This window comes from Manis javanica, chromosome 8, assembly GCF_040802235.1.
Source record: "Manis javanica isolate MJ-LG chromosome 8, MJ_LKY, whole genome shotgun sequence".
Taxonomy (NCBI): Eukaryota; Metazoa; Chordata; class Mammalia; order Pholidota; family Manidae; genus Manis; species Manis javanica.
Genome location: NC_133163.1, coordinates 101,569,749 through 101,590,365, shown reverse-complemented (window position 1 = coordinate 101,590,365; position 20,617 = coordinate 101,569,749). Strand labels below are relative to the sequence as shown.

Sequence of the window (20,617 nt, the reverse complement as noted above, 5' to 3'; positions counted from 1 at the left end):
CTTGAATGTTAGTGATTTCCCATTTCTATGGAGTAGAAGGTCCAGAACAGACCCAAGAACCTGTGAACTTCTAAATATTTTCATGGTCATTTGTCCACAGTATGTCTTCTCAGCTTCTGTGCAACTCAGTCACCAACTGGCTTTAACTAACTTCCCAAGAAGACACATTCATGATCTGTTCATTTTGATTACAGCTTGAAGACGAGGAGCAGCTGCAAACAGAAGTTTAAAGTTTCTACATCTGTTTTAAATAAAAACTTGTATCAACCTCCAAGGAAGGTGTGATTCAGATGGCCAGCACACTCTGAGGTTAAGGTTCCCTTAAGTGAGTCCTTAATATCAAAGCAGTTGCCCCAGTTTCTGCCACCCACTTCTTCCCTTTCACCTCCCCACCTGCAGGTTCATCTGCAGATAGACGAGGGCTACTCTCACCTTCCTGGATTTGCAAAGAAGGTGCCCTGGCTGCAGTCCTGCAGTAACTCTCTGCTTTAACTAACCTACAGAAAAGTAAACAAAAGCTGTTGCCCACAGCTGCCACTCTTGGGGTTAGGATGGCTTCTCAGTTTACTTCAAACCTCATTCTGCCCATTTTTCTTTGGTTTCCAGGTAGTTTGGCTGCAGACTCCATGTGCTTTACTGAGGCGCCCAGTGCTGCCTCTACTCTTCCCCAAAGTCCTGCTTGCTGGGCTGCCCCCTTAGCTTGCCCTCTGTACCCCAGAAGCAAGCACTGCCCAATGCCCAGCCAGCCTCAGGGGGCCACACTGCACTTTGGCTGAGCTGCAGGTTCTTGGCTAAGCACATCTGGGTAGGGAACTGGACACTAATCTTTAGCTGCTCCCTTCTTGTTCTAATCCTTAGCTTCTGTCTTGTCCACAATCTGAATGCTCCCTGTGGCCAATTCTATACTTGGTGGAAAACCTTGTCCTGTTCCCCTGTACAGTCCCAAGAATGTCCACGATGTGGCATTCTGTCCCTGAACCTTAAACTGGGGACTGAGGCCTGCTATTGGCTGACTGCTTGCCAGGTGGACTATCTGATCCCGATGTCCCTTTGCCACGCTGCTTCAGGTGGCTGGGACATCCCCAGACCAAGGCTCCCCAGTCTGTGCCACTCTTCTGTGCTGTGGTTGACCAGGACATGCCTCACCCATCAATCCTAAGAGAAGAAATTCCACGGATCTTCAGCAAAGAGTAGGCAGCAGGAAAAATGAAAAAGGAACTAACTGAAAAACTATCTCTGAGTGTAACCATTATAACCTAGCTTCATTAGTTTACGTCACATGTAAATCACCAAAGTATCAGACATAACTGTATTTAAACTCAAGTATTTAAAACTCAGCCAGGGATCAAACATAAATGAACTGGGAATTTCCATGTCATTGCATCCATCTTCTGGGGCAGATAACAAATAACAACATCTAAGAAGTAGAACTAAAAACATGAAGGCAATCAAGCAAAAATTAAAGGCTGTCTGGAAAAAAGAACAAACAGTTCTTCTTGCGAGAATGATACAGTAAAACTTACAACACTGTGAAGCTGATAAGGATTCCTGTGACCATGTAGTATTGCGCCTTGATGAGAGGGGCGGACCCCAAAGGCCAGTGCAATGATATCTGTGACACAATATATCTGAAATAGAGGAATGAAAGGCCATGGTGCCCTTCCAATTGCTAATAGCACATATTATGGCTGCATTAATTACCCAGGTCATTATTCTTTGTGATGGCAGCTGCCACCCTTGTTCGAGGCCCTTGTTTGGTAAACTGATATCCAAATTTGAGGATCCTTGAATTCTCCTCGAGCACCTGGGCAATTTCCATCTCTACGGCTGTTCCCAGTAGCTGTCTCTGGTTGCAGGTGTGGACACATACACAGGACAACCGAGAAGGAAGAGGAAACAGTTACTTGCGTGGGAAAGATGCATGGCTACTTGGCTACTTATTGAACAAAGGCAAGGAAGCAAAAGTCTCAAATTGAAAGAACTAAAATCATTTGAGATTATTTCTCCCATACAGTCATTTGAGACCTGCTCCTTGTCTAGAAGCAAAATCCAACTGAATCTGCTGGCATGCTAAGCTCAAAAGACAGCAAATTATTTATGAAGGAAAACATGATTCCAGAAGTAAAATTAAAGCAAAAGTAGTATTTGGTGTTTCCAACTTACCTCAGTATCTGTGGTTTAAACAATGGGTGTTTTTTAAATAGTGAAACTGTCTTAGAGCAATCAATCCAATGACTGAATTTTCTATTCTGGGATCCATATGCAAAAACAACTGAGGACCATCACCCACAGGGGCATCAACAGGATGGGCATTCTCTCAGCAGAGCTGCACATCAGGAGATCCTGGAGAGGCTTTACTGTGGTTCGGACTATGACCAGGTGCATTATCAAACACTGAAGGGGTTCCTGGGCTACAGAAAAATCCCCATGTCTTTCAAGGTGGTGGGAACAAGTATTTTGTTTGTTTTTTAAGTTGAGACAGAATAACTACAAATTAAATATAGTTTTTAAAAATATGGGTATGTAAAGATAAATATTGAAAATTATATTTCCATAATTTGGTCATGAAAACATTTTAAAGTAAAAAATATAGGCTTGTTCAGAAAAAGCAAGCAAAGAGCTGTATAAAATATAAAAGGTCCCTCCCCTAATATTTTCATTCCTTAGAAAAAGCCAGTTTGGCATGTAGTATGTAGTCTTTTGAACATTTTCTATACATTCATATGTCTACATAATTACACCTACATCTATGGGTTTTTTTTCCACAAAAATGGATTATACTAGCAAAGCGTTCTAAAATATGTTTTTATTTTTCATTTAACATTAAGAACACCTTTTTATGTAGGTAAATATATGTCTACCTCAACTTATAAAGAGCTGCACAGCATTTCATTGCAGTAATGGAGAAAAATTTATTTAGCTAAGTCCTACTGACTTAATGTTACACTGCTTTCCATTTCTACTAATCCAAAGAATGCTGCAGTCAACTTCCCATGCATACATGGTACCTCCTGGGGCATTTCTGCAAGTGTGCCTGTGAGGTAAATTATAGTTGGGTCCAAGAGTAAGCAGGCTTCAAATTTTGATCTAATACTGACTTACACTCAAAGATTATGACCATTTTTACTCCTGCTAACAGCATTTGAGAGACTACGCTAGCCAACATGGGATATTATCAATCTTTTCCGTCTTTGTCAATCCAATAGGTGAATATTATTTCACTTTGTATTTATTTAATTGCTTTAATTTGCATTCCTTAAATTAAGAACAATATGTATTTGCATTTCTCTTTTTGCAAACTACCAATCTCTGTCATTTGTCCATTTTTCTATCAGCTTACAGTTCCTGCTTTTATTTTTCATTGATTTGTAAGTTTCTTATGTATTAGGAAATTAGCTCTTTGTCAAATGTGCTGAAAATGCTTTGCTCAGTTTGTCTTTTGACTGTCTTTTCGATTATAGAGACTTTTTTTTCATTTTCACATGGTTAAATTTATCAACTTTCTAGATTTTATACTGCATTTAGGAAGCCTTTCTTCTGTTTCATGATTTCATATATTTTAATATTTAAATCTTCATTTCATCTGGAATGAATTTTAGTATAAAAATTAAGGCAGACCCCAACTTCATTTTGTTTCAAAATACAAGTAAATTGTCTCACCATCATTTCCTTCATTCTTCCCTCACTGATTTGAACTACTACTTTGCTGCAAAATTCTCAGGTGTATGGGATGTGTTTCTGGACTCTGGTGCTCTGCCAAATCTATTTCTGTGCCATGCAATTTTGATTCCTTTGTAATATATTTTTTTAAATATACCTTTTGAAATTGGGAAATTTAAATATTGAGTCAATGAAGGAGAAAAGTTTATGGAGGAACTTCTGTATCCTAGGCAAGTTCTAGGCTTTTAACTCTCTGCTACTCTACATTCTTTTCATCCAGCAACCTATCAAACAAGTCTCTTCCCAAGAAATGCAAACGTGGTATTTCCAGTCAGACAATAACAATTCTGGGTATTATCAGCCAAGAGATTAGCATTCTAAGCAATGCATGTCTATGGGAAGGAGAGGCAGTGCAAAAGGGTTTTCGACCTCACAGTTTAATAAGCAACTTTGGTTCATGACACACTTTAGGATAGTGGGACTGTGTTAAGGATTGAGACTTGAGCCAAGGTCAGGGTTGCTGTAGCTGTGGTGTATGCCCCTGGATGGGCCAAAGTGGTGCTATACAAGGGCAGAAGGAGCTCATGTTGAATGTGGTTGACTGAGAGGGATGACATACCATCCTTGTACTTCCCCTTACAAATACCAAGCACTTGAGTCCTGCTGCGGGAAAAGTGGAAGTTCCTAGGGCCAGGAACCTTACCTGACCCTAAACTACTTGATGATGTAACTGGCTTACTGCTGGGCTACTGCTTCCACACCTGTAGGCAATGAACTATTACTGACTGAGTCACTATATAAAAAGCTCTGCCCAGTGCTCTTGGCGGAGGCAGAGACTGAAGAGGATTACGGACCTGCCGACTGTTGGAAGCAGATGTGATTCTACTGGTCGACCTATTGCTGGGAGAATAAAGTTGGATATAAACCCTTTTACCCCAAGAATGTTCCACTGTTATTTCCTGGTCTCACTGAATCCATAGTGAACTTGCCTGGAGCTGAAACCCTCAGGCAAGATGTGGGGTTCCTATGGCCAGGATCCTCACTGAACTTAAACCACCTGATGATGTAACTGGCCTGTTGCTAGGCTACTGCTTCCATACCTTTAGGCAATAAGCTATTATTGCACTATATAGAGAGCTCGGCCCAGTGCTCTGGGCGGAGGAAGAGACGCTAGTGCTCGACCTACTGCGGGGAGAACAAGCTGGGTAATAAACCCTTTCACCCCAAGAACGTTTTGCTGTCAATTTCTTTGGTCACACTGTATCCGTAGCAAACTTGCCTGGGGCTGAAACCCACTGGCAAGGCACAAGACACCCACACTTGTGTGACATGCAGAATGGGCATGCTGATGGCTATATAAAGGATGCGGGAGCTGAAGAAACATATTGGGAAGAGGCATATAAAAGAAGGGGAAGAAGTAATATAACATAGAGCATCTGTCTTTCTTAGCCTGAATCTTTTTATTTGAAGTCTTTTGTGTTGTGTAGACCCATGGCAACAAATGGGCACCAACATCTTATAATTTGTATATGTTCCCCTTTTAAGTCACTAAATACAGAAAAGAAAAAAGATGCAAGTTCAAGTATGCATTTCTTCACATCACCTTTTCTTTTTTTTAAGGGACCTTCTTTCTCTACTCATTTATTTAGCAGTTACCCATCTGTTTCATTAACAAATGGGCACCAACATCTTATAATTTGTATATGTTCCCCTTTTAAGTCACTAAATACAGAAAAGAAAAAAGATGCAAGTTCAAGTATGCATTTCTTCACATCACCTTTTCTTTTTTTTAAGGGACCTTCTTTCTCTACTCATTTATTTAGCAGTTACCCATCTGTTTCATTACAATGCATCACTGACTGTTCTTCTCACAGGGGACACCTGATTAAATCATTACATGTTTACCTGGCGCTTAGCCACAGCTGCAGCCCCAGGGGTGGATTCTCAGCAGGCCTTCATTTCAGGGCAGCTGTCTGCTGCAATGATGCTAAATAGGTCTCAGCTGTTGGTCCTGCCTGAGGAAACTGACTTAGAGATTATTCCAAATCCTTCATTATATAGATGAGGAAACTGAGGTGTATTCCTAATGGTCTATGAGTCAAGGACAAATTTTGTCTCTGAATTTCCTCATTCTTGGAATAAAGCAAAGAATTTTTCAGTTCCTCTAGAAAATCTTAATCCTTTTTCTTGTCATGATAAAGAGAAGCCATTTCAGAGGTATACTGAGGCATTGAAGTTGAACTCTTACCCAAACCCATTCTAGATGACTGAGGAGGGGTGATGAGCTGGATGAGTTAAAGGGATTTAAGAGGGCAAGTTCAGACTTTGTATTTCAGGGCATGCATTATAAAATGCTACTCTAATCTAAATTTTCAGGATTTTATCTCATTCACTAGGTGTAGGGTTGGTAGATTTAGCAAATAAAAATACAGAGCACCCAGTTAAAATTGAGTTTTAATAAATAACAAATACTTTGTTAGTATTAGTATATCCCAAATATTTTATGGGACATACATATACCAAAACTTATTTGTCATTTATTTGAAATTCAGATTTAACTGTACTTTATCAGACAACCCTAACTCAGTGGTTTCTTATAAGAAATTAGGAACAGAATATTTGGAACATTATTCAGATATGGGGTTTCACAATGACATAAACCAACATAAAAAGTTAAATACACTTTGGAATAAGGTATCCACTTCTGTCTCAGATCTTCTGGAAACATTTCCTGAGAGTTCTCTTGTTTGTGATACTCGTCTATTCAATAAATATCTCTGAGTTCTCCCTTCTTTTCTCTCACTTCCTATTTCTCACTCGCTGATTTTCCTACTCCCCCACTCCCTGATGGCTCTTTCTTAATTTATTAGCTACTGGACACACACCAAGATACACAGCATTGAGCTACTCCTGAGTGTGCATGCCCACATGTGCACATTTTTTGGGAAAGCTGTTTTGGTGATGCATCCCTTCTGGGGAGGGTGCGAGTGAAGGGAGGCCTGTCTCCTAGTGAGGTTCCCCTGCTCTGGAGGCAACAGGCTCAGGAGGTGTCCAGGGGCAGAGGACCTGCACTGAAACAGCTCACTTGTCCTGATTAGCAAAGAAGGAACGTAAGAACTGTTTGTGGGACCTGTTGGGGGTTTTGAGACTTTCAAAAAAGTCCCGGGTGGAACCCTGGGATTTTATTAGATCTTAGAGTATCTTGACTAGGGAATTTCCTGGGCGTGCTGGGGGCACTCAACAAGCATGGCTCCACCACCTCATGGAGAATGCTCACAGCACAAATCTCTTCACTCGCTCCTTCCTCTGGTCCATTCCAGGCCCTTTCTTCCCACTATATGGTGTCAAGACTTTAAAGATTCACTAAATCCCACTGCAGACAACTGGCTATAGCTAAAGGAGCAGGCGCAGCATTATGCTGAAAACTGAGAGCTGCTCTCTGTGCTTCAGAGCAGAGCAACCCCAGAGGAACTGCCAGCTGCTGCTGGAAAAAGAGGTCTTCAGGGTACAGGAAGTGGTGGCTGCAGGGAAAAGCAGATCGCTTTGGCTGTGGGTGGGATAGAGCTGAGATTGTGATCACACTATGGGTGTGGCCTGCTACTTGGACGCCTTCTAGAACCCGGCTTCCTTTAAATGGGCTCTGTGGCCAGCACCACACTGCAGAAGCCCGGTTCTGCTCTGTATTTCAGCTCTGGCAGCCTCCCACCAAGGACAAGGAGTCAGGGTCTGGGCATGGCTAGTGTCCTTTCTCCTTGTAGCCCTCGTCCTGTCCAGGGAGAGGCAACAGCAAGGCTGGGGCAGAGCTGCTCTGGGATTCCTGTTAGAAGGCAAGGCTGATGGCCGAACAAAGAGCTGTGAGGCCTCTGCCAGGCCCCCACCCCAGCCCTTCCCCTCTGGTGCCTGAGTAGCCAGGGGTTGGGGGGTGGCTGGTTCTCTATGTCTCAGGTGCCCCTCTGTGCCGCTGGTGAATTATTAACATGTTCTCCCACACACCCTCCAGACCACACACTGTTATAAAATAGAGGAAAGTCAAGACAGCGAACCAGATTGGCACAACTTTGTCTTTTAACTCACCCTGCCATGGCACTCTCCCCTTTCACACAGGGCCTGCCAGTTAGCTTACCTGGTTGTCTATCTTGATCTCTGTCAGGGTGTCGTTTTCTCTCAGCGCCTCTACCAGGGCCAGGATCCCAGTTCCAGTGACAAAATTGGACTCTATGTTTAGACTTTTCAAGGTCTTATTTACTTTCAGCATATCTGCAAAAGCCTTATTAAGCAAACAGAAATAGCCATTAGGGTTTCTAAAGATTTATTTACTAAACTGCCTGCCCCCAAATAAATACAGGTATTTTTTATAGTACTTGAAGAAAACAATAGTTAAATTGTACATGACTCCAATTAACAAAGATAATTTAAAACTGCAATAAAAATAGTTTAGTCCAGCAGCCCAGAATTAAATGAATTTCACATACCTGCAAAACTAAAAAACAGGTACTGACATAAGATCACAACTTCATTTTGTTAAGTAAGGACAATGAAAAACACCTACTACCATCTGTTATCATTGTCAATTGTTTTTTTGGAGCAAAGGCATTTTAACACTAGGAAAAATGTAGGAAGGGCATAATTTCACAATTATTTTATTTTATCCCTTTTACTATGAATGGATAAAAGCTTCACTGTTGATTAGCATTTGGGCACTACTGATTAAGTCACCTTATTTTGGGTCATTTATAAATCAGAATTCCTCAAAGTAACTTTTGGAACAAAATAACTACTCAGAGTGGCGAACCCATTGGACCTTTCCGAGTTCAAGACAGCAGACTGCACATACATGCGTACCTGATCCCATCCCATTGCTCGCAACATTTCCCACTGTTATGAAGAAAAGATAGAATTTTTAAGGGACTAGAACTCACAGTGCAAGGAAACAAAAAAGGAGGGCCATTATCTTGAAGAACTGCTGAAATACAGAAAGTAGAAAGATTGGAGAAACAAAGATAGTTGTTGCCTGAAATGCCAGAGGTAAGTCCCAACTAGGGCATTTCATTAAAGAGCTGCCTTAGGAACAGGTGAAACAACTAGGGTAGATGGAAAGCATGCCACCCCTTGAGAAAGAGCAATGCCAGTACAACTACCAATGAAAAATCTCTCATGAAGAGCGACTAGTGCAGGTGCTAGGACCTGAGGGATAAATATAGCATGGAAGAAAGGGAGGGGAGAAGCAGCTATGCCCAGGAATAAAATGCAGTGACATGTACCCCTCCCACAGAAATGCCCTCCTAACTGTAGCAGTTGTGGGGGGCTCCCAGGCTGCCTGCCTGCTCCTCATACACGTACTACAGAGAAGGCTGTTGGTCAGTTCATCTGCTTGCTTCGAAAAGCATTCATTCATTCATTCATTCATTCACTCAAATAAAGACTATTTATTGGGCTTCTACTGTGTGTCAGAAGCAGAGAAAGCAAAAATCCCTGCCCTAGGGAGCTTGTATTTGAGCAGGAGGATAGAACTGATAAATTAATAAATAAAATATATAGGCTGATAGACAGTGACAGATAAGGAAATAGAACAGAGCCACTCTTTTAAGGGAGAGGAGGTCTGTTGGTAAAACATATATACAGAACTGCAGAGGAAATTATCCTAGTTTACACAAAACAACCCTGTTCTCTATTCAGAAATATGAACAGGCAAAGAGTGACTGCCAGATGTATTAGTAACATTAACATCATGAAAGAGAAAAGCCAAGTTGGCCAAGTGAGATAATGTGTCTTGCCAATGGGTTTCAGCCCCGGGCAAGTTTGCTATGGATTTGGTGTGACCAAAGAAATGACAGGAGAACGTTTCTTTGGGGTGAAAGGGTTTATTACCCGGCTTGTTCTCCCTGCAGTAGGTTGAGCACTAGGTAGGTCGAGCACTAACATCTCTGCCTCCGCCCAGAGCACTGGCCGAGCTCTTTATATAGCGCAATAATAGCTTATTACCTAAAGCTGTGGAAGTGGTAGCCTAGCAACAGGCCAGTTACATCATCAGGTGGTTTAAGTTCAGTGAGGATCCTGGCCCATAGGAACCCAACTTCCCCACACATGCTATAGAGGCAACATAGATTTAGGGAATGGAACAAATACAAAAATTCTAATTGTTATTTTTCCCTTTCCCCTCCCCCTAAAAAATAAAAAGAACGATAAGACATTGCATCCATAAAATAGACTGGTTACTTTAAAAAAAAAAGAGCAATAAGAACAAGAAAATGTCTTGAAATTTTTAAATACTACATTTAAATAAAGAAAAGTAATAGACACCCAGAATTACAAAATGAGTTATGACTGAAGACCATTTGGTGAGTTAGAAGAGAAGGCTGAGGATATTTCTAAGAAAGAGTAAAAAGACAGCAATAAAAAATATGATAGAAATTTAAAGAGATAAGGAGGAAAGATACAGAAGTTCAACATTCATCTAGTAGGAATTTCAGGACCAAAAAAAAAAACAAATTAGAAAGAAGGAGAGAAATTATGAAATAATAGAGAAAGAAATTATATAAAATAATAGGGAAAAACTTCCTAGACTTGAAAAAAGCCATGAATCTTTATCTGAAAGAACCCACTGGATGCTCAGCAAAATGAACAAAAAAGACTCTTAGGTGGGTTCATAGAAGTGAAATTTCAGAACTCCAAGAGAAAAGAGAGAGTCCTAAAGGTTTCGGAAGAAAAGAATTAATTACTTACAAAGGAACAAGAATCAGACCAGCATTTGTCACTAGATTATAAAACCAATGAAAACAGACTTATGTATCAATATCACCAGATCACTGTAAATACCCGTGATAAGTTTTAAACCTGTGAAATCAATCTGTATACAAAACATAGAATATAATGATATAAAACGTATAGAGCTCAAATGTGTGAAAATAATGGAATAACTACAATTTAGAGGTAGAAGAGGAAGGGGGGATGGAAGGTAGAGTGAGAGAAAATAAAAAATTATCTAAGATGAGAAATACAAAATAAAAATGTGTCATTTTAATGGTTTGCTATCCTGGCTGCACATTAGTATGACCTGCAAATTAAAAAAAAATACCAATCCTCAGGACCCGCCCCAAATGAATTAAATCAGAACCTCAGGCTGTAGCCTGGTCAGCTGCATTTTTTAAAAGCTCTCCAGGTGACTGATGTTCAGCCAGGATTGACAACCACTTTATTTAAAGTCATGAAGACAAAAACTAAAAGAATGAAAAACAAATTGCTATGAGTGATTGCTCTGCAGAATAGAACAAGGAACTTCTAAATTGTTTTAAGGCAGAAAAGACATAAGGAAGAAGAGAAGGAATCTGATTTAGGAAAGAGCAGGATGTCTCAGCCTCTGCACTGCTGCCATTTGAGTCCAGAGAATTCTTCTTTGTGGAAGGTTGTCTTGTATGTCATAGGATGTTTGGGAACCTCTGAAACTGACTAGATGCCAACAGTACTCCTCCCAGTCATGACAACCAGAAATACCTTCAGACGTTGTGCAATGTCCCCTGGAGGGTAAAACTGCCGGGGAGAGAACCAGCAGACTAGAATAACCCCGTGTATTAGTCAAGCAGTTGCTTTAACTACAAAGAAAGTGCAAGGATTTGGACTGACAGTACTACACACCATGTAAACTGAAGTGCATTTATTCAGTGCTGGGTCTTTAATTAGAATTAAATGTACACGTTTTAATTAGAGCACCAGGAGGGAATGTATCAGGCCTTTCCTCATGGATGCTCAAAAAGTTTTAGGTTTGACATTCATTACTAGAATGACAAAATGTCAAAGCAATTAGACCTTTATTAAAAAGTTGCAGGACCTCCTGGCAAGTAGCCAGGATCTTGCCAATTTCTTTTAAACTTGAGAAAACACTTTTCTCATGCCGAACAAAACAGGGGAGACCCAGCCAAACATAACCCTGGGCTGTAGGCCCAAGTGCATTTCTGTTCAGCAAATATTTGAGCATCTATTATATGTGGTAGGGATAAAATTAGTAACACAAAAGCTAGATTTCTTAAATGTTATATAAATAATTAGAGTAGAAATACATTTTTAAAGAAAAGGTTTTGCTATCTGTACTTTACAGGATTGTATGGAAATGCAGTTTCCTGCCCTGTTCACACCTGCACCATCCAAAGGGTGGTCAAGAGAGATGTGTGGCTATTGAGCCCTTGAAAAATGGCTGGTCTCAATTGAGACGTGCTGTAAATATAAAACACACTTGTGCTATGTATGAAAAATAATGGGAAATATTACATTTTCAAATCACATTTTGAAATTATAATATTTTGGATATATAAATTTAAATATGTTATTAAAAATAATTCCATCTATTTCTTTTTTTTTAAATGGCTCCTAGAAAATTTATAATCACATATGCAGTTTCCATTTGTGGCTCTCATTTTATTTCTATGGGCAGTGTTGTCCTAAAATCTTGATTTTTATGTGGTATTACTCTTAACAATAACAGCATTTTTTTTTTTACGTATTTGGACCTTTTCTTTACATTGGCATTCAGTGCAGCAAGATCCATTGATACTCCCTGCCATAGATGTGGTTACATGGAAGTATTTGGGGCATGGTGAACAGATCATGATTACAGGTCATTTAAATTCACTTCCTGGCTTGCAAATGCCATGCAAACTTGGTTAAGTTACTCAACCTCTATGAGCTTCAGTTGCCTTATATGTAAAATGGGGATAATGCTATCTCACATACACATAGCTTGTCTACATTCACAGGAATCCCACAAGTGCCTCATTGGATCTGTTTCTGAGCCTTAAATAAAGTCTATTGAAGCTCTTTGTTTAAATGTTGTGAATTCTCAGCAGTGGGTTGTTCAGCCAGTTCAGCCATAACCACAAACTGAAGATTTCTATTGCCTGTGGGGTAATCAATCAACCAATTTTCAACCTACCAAAAGGTTCTTTCCTTTGGCATAGCTGCAAGGGGAACCATTGGGGGCAGCAAGGTGAGAGCTGGACTATATGAAGCCATCTAGGCATAAAGTCAAAGAGGCTTATCTCTTCATACCCTAAGGACAGCAATCATTCCTGACAATTGTGTGGTGTGCTTGTCACATGAAATGCATTCAACACATAGCTGCTGCATTAAAAATGCAAAGAGATTATTATATTTGGAATTTATTTAGTCCACTTAACATGTATCTAACCTAGAGTAAAAAAGTTAAGATTATTTACTAGTAGTGTTGACAAAGGACTGTGAACTATTTCCCATCCCTGCAATTTTACTGTAAATAACACATTAAATAGAAGTAACAAATCATTTCTCTTCTCCCTTTAGTCACTTACATACAGAATGCATTGTGAATATTTTTTTGCTTTACTGAAAACAAATCAATCAAAGGGCAGAGATTACATAAAATCATAAACAGATAAGAATCTTTAAATTGCTGATTTCACCTTTACCAATGATTTAGTTCTGCTATTTTTCTATTTCAATGATAGGTTTCAAATTCAAAGCTGCTTTCAATCTACAAATTTAGATAGGTAATAAGTGCTGGTTGAAAACATCAGTTTTATAGCTTAGTCCTTATTTTACATGAGTGCTTGTTTCAAATTTGCTGTTGTCACCATGGAAATATTCTCTATTGCTGAGAGGCTGGAGGGAACATTCATTCATTCATTTAACAAGCCTTTTTTTTCAAACATCTACTCTATACCAGCACCGTAATGGGTAGTGCTATTTTAGATCTTCTGAGAGACATGTTACTCTCAATCACATCATCAAGTCAAGAAAACTTTTGTTTTTCTAGCTTGATTCATGAACAGAGCATTAGGTGCCAAAGAGCCAAAGGCTGATGCTCAGACTCCTAATTACAGCCATATTTAGGCAAATGTATTACAGTGAAGCATTGCATGTACATATAGCATAGCTTGATGGTTAAACATCCTGGTTGTGGAACCAGGAAGACCTGCTGGTGCCACTTACTGGCTATGTTACCTTGGAAAAATTATTTAACCTCCATGAGCCTCAGATTATTAATCTGTTGAAGTGGGGACTAATAATATTACATAACTAACAGTATCGTGAGAATTAGGTGAGATGACATGCATAAAGCACAGTGGTTACTGACGGCAGTAACTAAGTACTCAAGAAATGTTAGCTGTTACCAGGAATGACACTGATGGTGGTAATGGCAGTAGCATTTACTCAGGTCAAGGGGCTTCCTTATTTAGCTGAATTATCTAAATTGCATAGAAGGAACAGGACTTTTGGTTGGTTATTTTTCTCATATTCTGGTTAACTGTGTCAAATAAAAAATGATCTGGTTGTTTGCAATATTAAAAGAATATTGTTAAAGTATTTTTGAAATATACTAATCCATTATAAAGATTAAAATGAAATATAGTTTAATATTTTTATATGTGCTGAGTTCCTCTAGGAGATAAGAGTCTTATAATATCCAATGACTGTGACAGAATGTTAATATACATGCAAAAGTTTCAGGAAATTTGTACCAAGTGCAGAACAAAATCTAAATATTTATTTAGTCAAGTGTCTAACCTAATCTTGTTTCTTTCTCCTAAAACGTTGGGCTAACAAAATTCAGTTAATTCAAAGAGCCCAACAGTGGGTTCTGCTTTACTGACTCATTATAATTAATTTTATTAACTGAGTAGAAAATACATTTACCATAATTTAAAATTCTTAATTGACAAAACAAATTAATATTTTCTAGTGGATTAAATATTTTCATGTTACATTTCTAAGAATTTTACTCACAATCGCCACAGGGTCATTGCTGCGGGTTGCAGCCAGGCTGAACTTCTTAACGTGAGTGTTGGTCTCCAGAGCTTTTGCAAATTCCTTCAGGGTTGGAATTGGAATGTTCTAAGAGGGGGAAGACACAGATGGTTGATAAATCATTCTTTACCACCCCCACCCCAAATGAAGGACCCACAGCTTTTGAATACTTTGTATGTTTAGATGACTAATTGCATGATATCCCCTCAAAACGACATTCATCAGCCCCCAGCAGCCAAGCCATCTCAAGTCAGTAACAACACTTAGTGTCCAATAAGGGAATCTTGCATAATGTGACATTCTGGCATCACCTTTCTGTTTCCTCTAAGAAATTATGCACACACCTTCCTCATTTCCTCTTCCATTTTCTATATTCTAGCCAGACTGAGCTACTTGCCATTCTTTTACTATACCGTGGTCTTTCTTTTTTTTGAGAGGGCATCTCTCATATTTATTGATCAAATGGTTGTTAACAACAATAAAATTCTGTATAGGGGACTCAATGCACAGTCATTAATCAACCCCAAGCTTATTTCTCAACAGTCTCCAATCTTCTGAAGCATAACGAACAAGTTCTTACATGGTGAACAAGTTTTTACCTAGTGAATAAGTTCTTACATGGTGAACAGTGCAAGGGCAGTCATATCACAGAAACTTTTGGTTTTGATCACGCATTATGAACTATAAACAATCAAGTCAGATATGATTATTCATTTCATTTTTATACTTGATTTATATGTGAATCCCACATTCCTCCCTTATTATTATTATTATTTTTTAATAAAATGCTGAAGTGTATGCCATGGTCTTTCTTACCTCCATACCTTTAGAGTTTTTCCCTTTATCCTTCTTTCTGATTCATTCCTACTCATTTTTAAAGACCGAGCAGAAGTAAGTCCTTCTTTGTTTATTGGCTCTACTAGGCAGGATAAAAAATTTCCTTACCGGCATTTCCATAACATTAGGGGGCCTACTGCATCACGTTGCAATTATTTGTTTAGTGTTTTTCTCCTAATATATGTTTTTCAGAATAAAGACCAAATGAATCTTACTACCTCTCCCACAGTACTTAGCACAGTACTGACCACTGGAAGGAGGCAATCTAGGGCGTACTAGAAGCTGACATACACCACAGACAAGCTCTGTGGCCATGTGCAACTCAACCTCTTTAAGTCCCACTAAAGATTAAATGAGATACAGTAGTCCCCCTTATCTCTGGGGAATATGTTCCAAGACCCCCAGTGGATGCTGGAAACCACAAATTGTACCACACCCTATATATGCAATGTTTGTTCCTATACATACATATCTATGTTAAAGTTTAATTTATAAATTAGGCACAGTAAGAGATTAACAGTAATAACTAATAAAATAGAACAATCATAACAACACGCTATAATAAAAGTTACATGAACTTCCTCTCTAAAAGTATCTTGGTGTATTGGACTCATCTTCCTTGTTCTTGTGATGATGTGAGATGATAAAATGCCTACATGATGAGATGAAGTGAGGTGAATGACATAGGCACTGTGATGCTGCATTAGGCCACTAGTGACCTTCTGACCATAGGTCAGAAGGAGGATCATCTGCTCCCAGACTATGGTTGGTTGTGGACACATGAAACTGCAGAGAGTGAAACCGTGGATAAGGCGAAACTACTGTAATGAATTTCAAGTATTTAGCAAAGGATCTGAGACACACTGAGTATTCAATATAAGTCAGCTATTATTATTACATGCTAGAAGTTGGCCCAATAAAAATTAACAAAATGGGTATCAGGCAATGTTTTCTTCCTCTCTTTCTCTCCCATACACACATTCTTACTTCCCCTACCTTTGAAATTAACACGACTTATTGCCAAATAGAATAAAGCAGAAGTGATAATGTGTGACTTCAGAGAATAGGTCATAAAAGGCACAGTGGCTTCCTATTGCTCTTTTTTTCTCTTTGATCACTAGTTCTGGGAGAAGCCAGCTCTAATGATGTGAGGACACTTGGGATGCCCTATGGAGAGGTCCATGTGGTAAGACATTGAGGCCTACTGCCAACAACATGAGGCCAGCATCTTAGAAGTGGATCCTTCTGCCCCAGTCAGGCCTTCAGGTGATTGCAGCCCTTGATGGCAGCTTCACTGTAGGCTCATTTGAGACCCTAAGTCACTCCCAGATTCCTGACACTCAAAAACCATGTGAAATAATAAATGTTTATTGTTTTAAGTCTCTAAGTTTAGGAGTAATTTATTACTCGGCAATAGATAACTAGTACACTATGTTTTTTTTAAAGGTATCATTGATATACAATCTTATGAAGGTTTCACACGAGCAACATTGTAGTTACTACATTCAACCATATTATCAAGTCTCCCCCACACCCCATTGCAGTTACTGTCCACCAGTGTAGTAAGATGCTATAGAGTCACTACTTGTCTTCTCCATAGTACATTATGTTTTTATACAAGTATTGTGATTCTTTTCAAAGAATTCTGAAAATCACTTTTTAAAATCCACTTCTTTTGAATAGGATATCTTGCCTCAAAGGCAGTGACTACAAAGGATTGGAAACAAGTGTGAAAGCAGGTACTCAGTCATCCCTGTAAATTTTCTGACCTCATGATAAATCAAGTGACCTATAATCACAATGAAATACCTTGATGTTGTTGAGGTTGACTTCTTGTAGGCTGGAATCATTGGCTTTCATCTGCTGCAGACTTATTTCAACGTTTGTGGGATTGGGTGGTTCCTCAAATATTGGCTTGACCCTTTCACCTTTGACCACATCTAAGATACAAGTTTTAATTTTAGAAAGAAAATGTAAGGGCGCCCCTGTCAAAATCAGAGACGACCTACCTCCAAAAATGATGTTTCTTCATATACTCTGATTCCAATAATACCCTAATATCAATGAAGGTTGGCTTATTTTCAACTAAGCAAGCATGGGAATGGTATGACTCCGAGTTACAGTTTCAAAGGTTGATATTTCTCAACTGCAATGAGAAGCCTCAGTGGCTAACACTCTATCAGGCCAAAAGTACAGGAGGTCCTGCAGCAAATTCCAATCCCAAAAAGAACATCCATGGGCAGTTATTGCTTCTCTATATGGGCCACTTTCGGTCTATAATGACTAAACCACAGAATCTGAGATGCAAGAAAGAAATACCAAGTATCTTGATTTCTAAAACCATAATACTCCTCTGGCCTCTTGACCATACCCCACACTCCTCTGATTTCCATTTTGGAGCTGTAGTTTTTAGGAGGGTATAGGAAGAGAAAAGGATGGAAAAGGAGAATAGAAGGATTCTCAAATGTAGCTAACAGAAAATGTTTGGAATATATGTAACATACAAAGAGCTAATATCCCAATATACACAGAACTTCCATAAATCAATAAGACAACCCAATTAAAAATGAACAAATAATACGATTAGAAGAATCTCTATTGCTCAACCAAAAAATGTAAAAAGTAATTAAACTCTGAAATTAAAAAACAAGATACCATTTGACTAGCAAAAACATGTGAAAAGAGATAACATTAAAAATTGGCAACAATGTGGAGAAAAAAATCAGCCTTATATACTGCTGGTGAGAATGTAAACTGGTACAAACTTTTTGGGAGAGTAATTTGGCATTATCCATCAAATTTAAAGCATAGATACTCTAGGACCCAGTAATTCTGTATCTAGAAATCTAATCTACAGGGAAAAAACAGCATGAATACATAGAGGCATATATTCAGGGATGTCCAAAGATGTACTACTTGTGACAGCAAGACATGAAATATAAACAAAATGTTTATCAATGTGAAAATGGTTAAGTAAGTTATAACATAATCATATAATAATACGCTATCCATTAGAAGAATGAGGTAAACATACACGTACTGATAAAAGAACAATTTGAAAAAAAGTTAATGAAAAATGAAATATGTAGATATAAATCTAACAAAATAGGTACAAAATCTATATGAGGACAATGATAAAACTCCATTGAAAGAAATCAGAGAAGAACCAAATGGAGAGAGATTGCATCTTTATGGGTAGATAGACTCAATATTGTCAAGCTGTCAATTCTTCCCAGCTTGATCTACAAATTCAATGCAATCCTAATCAAAATCCCAGTAAGTTATTTTACATATATCAGCAAACTGATTCTAAAGCTTATATGGAGAGGCAAAAGACCCAGAATAGCCAACATAATGTTAAAGAGAAGAACAAAGCTGGATGACTGACCCTATCTTACTTCAAGACTTAGCTTAAAGCTACAGTAATCAAGACAGTGTAGTATCGGTGAAAGAACAGACAAATAGATCAATGGAACAGAATAGAGAGCCCAGAAATAGATCCACATAAGTATAGTTAACTGATCTTTGATAAAGGTGCAAAGGCAATACAATGCAGGAATGATGGTCTTTTTGACAAATGGTGCTGGAACAACTAGACATTCACATGCAAAAAACGAATCTAGACACAGATCTTATACCCTTTACAAAAATTAACTCAGAATGGATCACAGACCTAAATACAAAATGCAAAACTATAAAATTACTTGATGGTAAAGAGAAGAAAATCTAGATGACATTGGTTTTGTCGAAGAATTTTTAGATACACCAAAGGCATGATCCATGAAAGTAAAAACTAATAAGCTGGACTTCATTCAAACTAAGATTTTTCTACTCTGTGAAAGATAATGTCAAGAGCATGAGGAGATGAGCCACAAAGTGGAAGACTATTTTCAAAATACATGTCTGATAAAGGATTGTTTATACAAAACATACCAAGAACTCTTAAAACTCAATAATAAGAAAACAGTCTGATTAAACAATGGTCAAAGACCTTAACAGATGCCTCACCAAAAAAGATGTACAGAGGGCAAATAAACATACCAAAACATGCTCCACATTTTCAGTCATCAGGGAAAGGCAAATTAAAACAAGATACCACTACACACCTATTAGAATGACAACAATCTGGAACACTGACAAAAAAGCAAATGCTGGTGAGGATGTGGAGCAACAGGAACTCTCATTTTTTGCTTCTGGGAATGCAAAATAGTACAAATTTAGAAGACAGTTTAGTGGTCTCCTTCAAAGAGAATAAAACATACTCATATCATAAGATCCAGCAATTATACTCCTTAATATTTACTCAAAGGAGTTGAAAACTTATATTATCACAAAAAACCTGCACACAGATGTTTACAGAATATTTCTTCATAATTTCACAAACTTGGGAGCAACCATGATGTCCTTCAGCAGGAGAATGAATGAATGCACTGTTGTTCATCCTTACAATACAATATTATTCAGTGCTGAAAAGAAATGAAATATCAAGCCATCAAAAGGCATGGAGGAAACTTAAATGCATACAACTAAGTGAAAGAAGCCAATCTGTAAGGCTACATACCATACGATTCCAACTATATGACATTCTAGAGACAAGAAAAGATCAATGGTTGCTGGAGGTTAGAGAGGAAGGACAGATGAATACGAAGAGTACAGAAGATTTTTAGCGCACTAAAACCATGCTGTACGATACCATAGCGGTGGATACATGGCATTATATGTTTGCCAAACCCATAGACTATTATAACAGCAAGAGTGAACCCTATTGTAAACTATGGACTTAGGGGGATAATGAAGTGTCAGTGTACTTCCATCAGTTGTAACATAGGTACCACTCTGGAGGAGGATACTGGTGACTGAGGGGGCTATGCATGAGTGGGGGCAGGGGGTACTGGGGAATCTGTACCTTCTACTCAATTTTGCTGTGAACCTAAAAAATTTAAGTCTTAAAAAAAGTTAATCGTACATATGTATATGAAAGCCCAGAATATTCTGCACCAGTCTCTTAATAGCAAACATGTTTTCTGAATGTTATCCTTGGATATTCAAGTTAGAAAAAACAGATATTTCAACTATATGCTTAAAAAAAAGGAGAGAATATTGCTCATTGTCCAGTAAATTGCCCACTATAAGTGATAGTTTATAAATATGCTGCTGAGACTAGAAAGCATCTGCCAAATCTCCTTCAAAGAGAATAAAATATATGTACGCTAAGAAAAGCTGTGTTGTTCTGTGAGCTTTTACAGCACCTAGATCACAGTGTGGCGAATTACCTGGTTATTTGTTGTTTTCACCATGGGTAGATAAGTTCCTTTGGGCAGAGACCATCTTTCTTCTTTCTATCTAA

General features: G+C 38.5%; 1 protein-coding gene across 2 annotated transcripts in view; it reads right to left on the bottom strand.

Annotated features, from left to right (window-relative positions):
* The window catches only part of TMOD2 (tropomodulin 2), a 51,664-nt gene that overhangs the window by 7,883 nt on the left and 23,164 nt on the right, over positions 1-20,617 (bottom strand). For both annotated transcript variants that reach the window (XM_073211856.1, XM_017652866.3), the window contains exons 6-9: positions 17,080-17,210; positions 14,413-14,520; positions 7,784-7,927; positions 1,702-1,846 (exon numbers count right to left, since the gene is read on the bottom strand). In XM_073211856.1, coding sequence (XP_073067957.1) covers positions 1,702-1,846; positions 7,784-7,927; positions 14,413-14,520; positions 17,080-17,210 — 528 coding nt within the window. The remainder of the gene's footprint in view (positions 1-1,701; positions 1,847-7,783; positions 7,928-14,412; positions 14,521-17,079; positions 17,211-20,617) is intronic.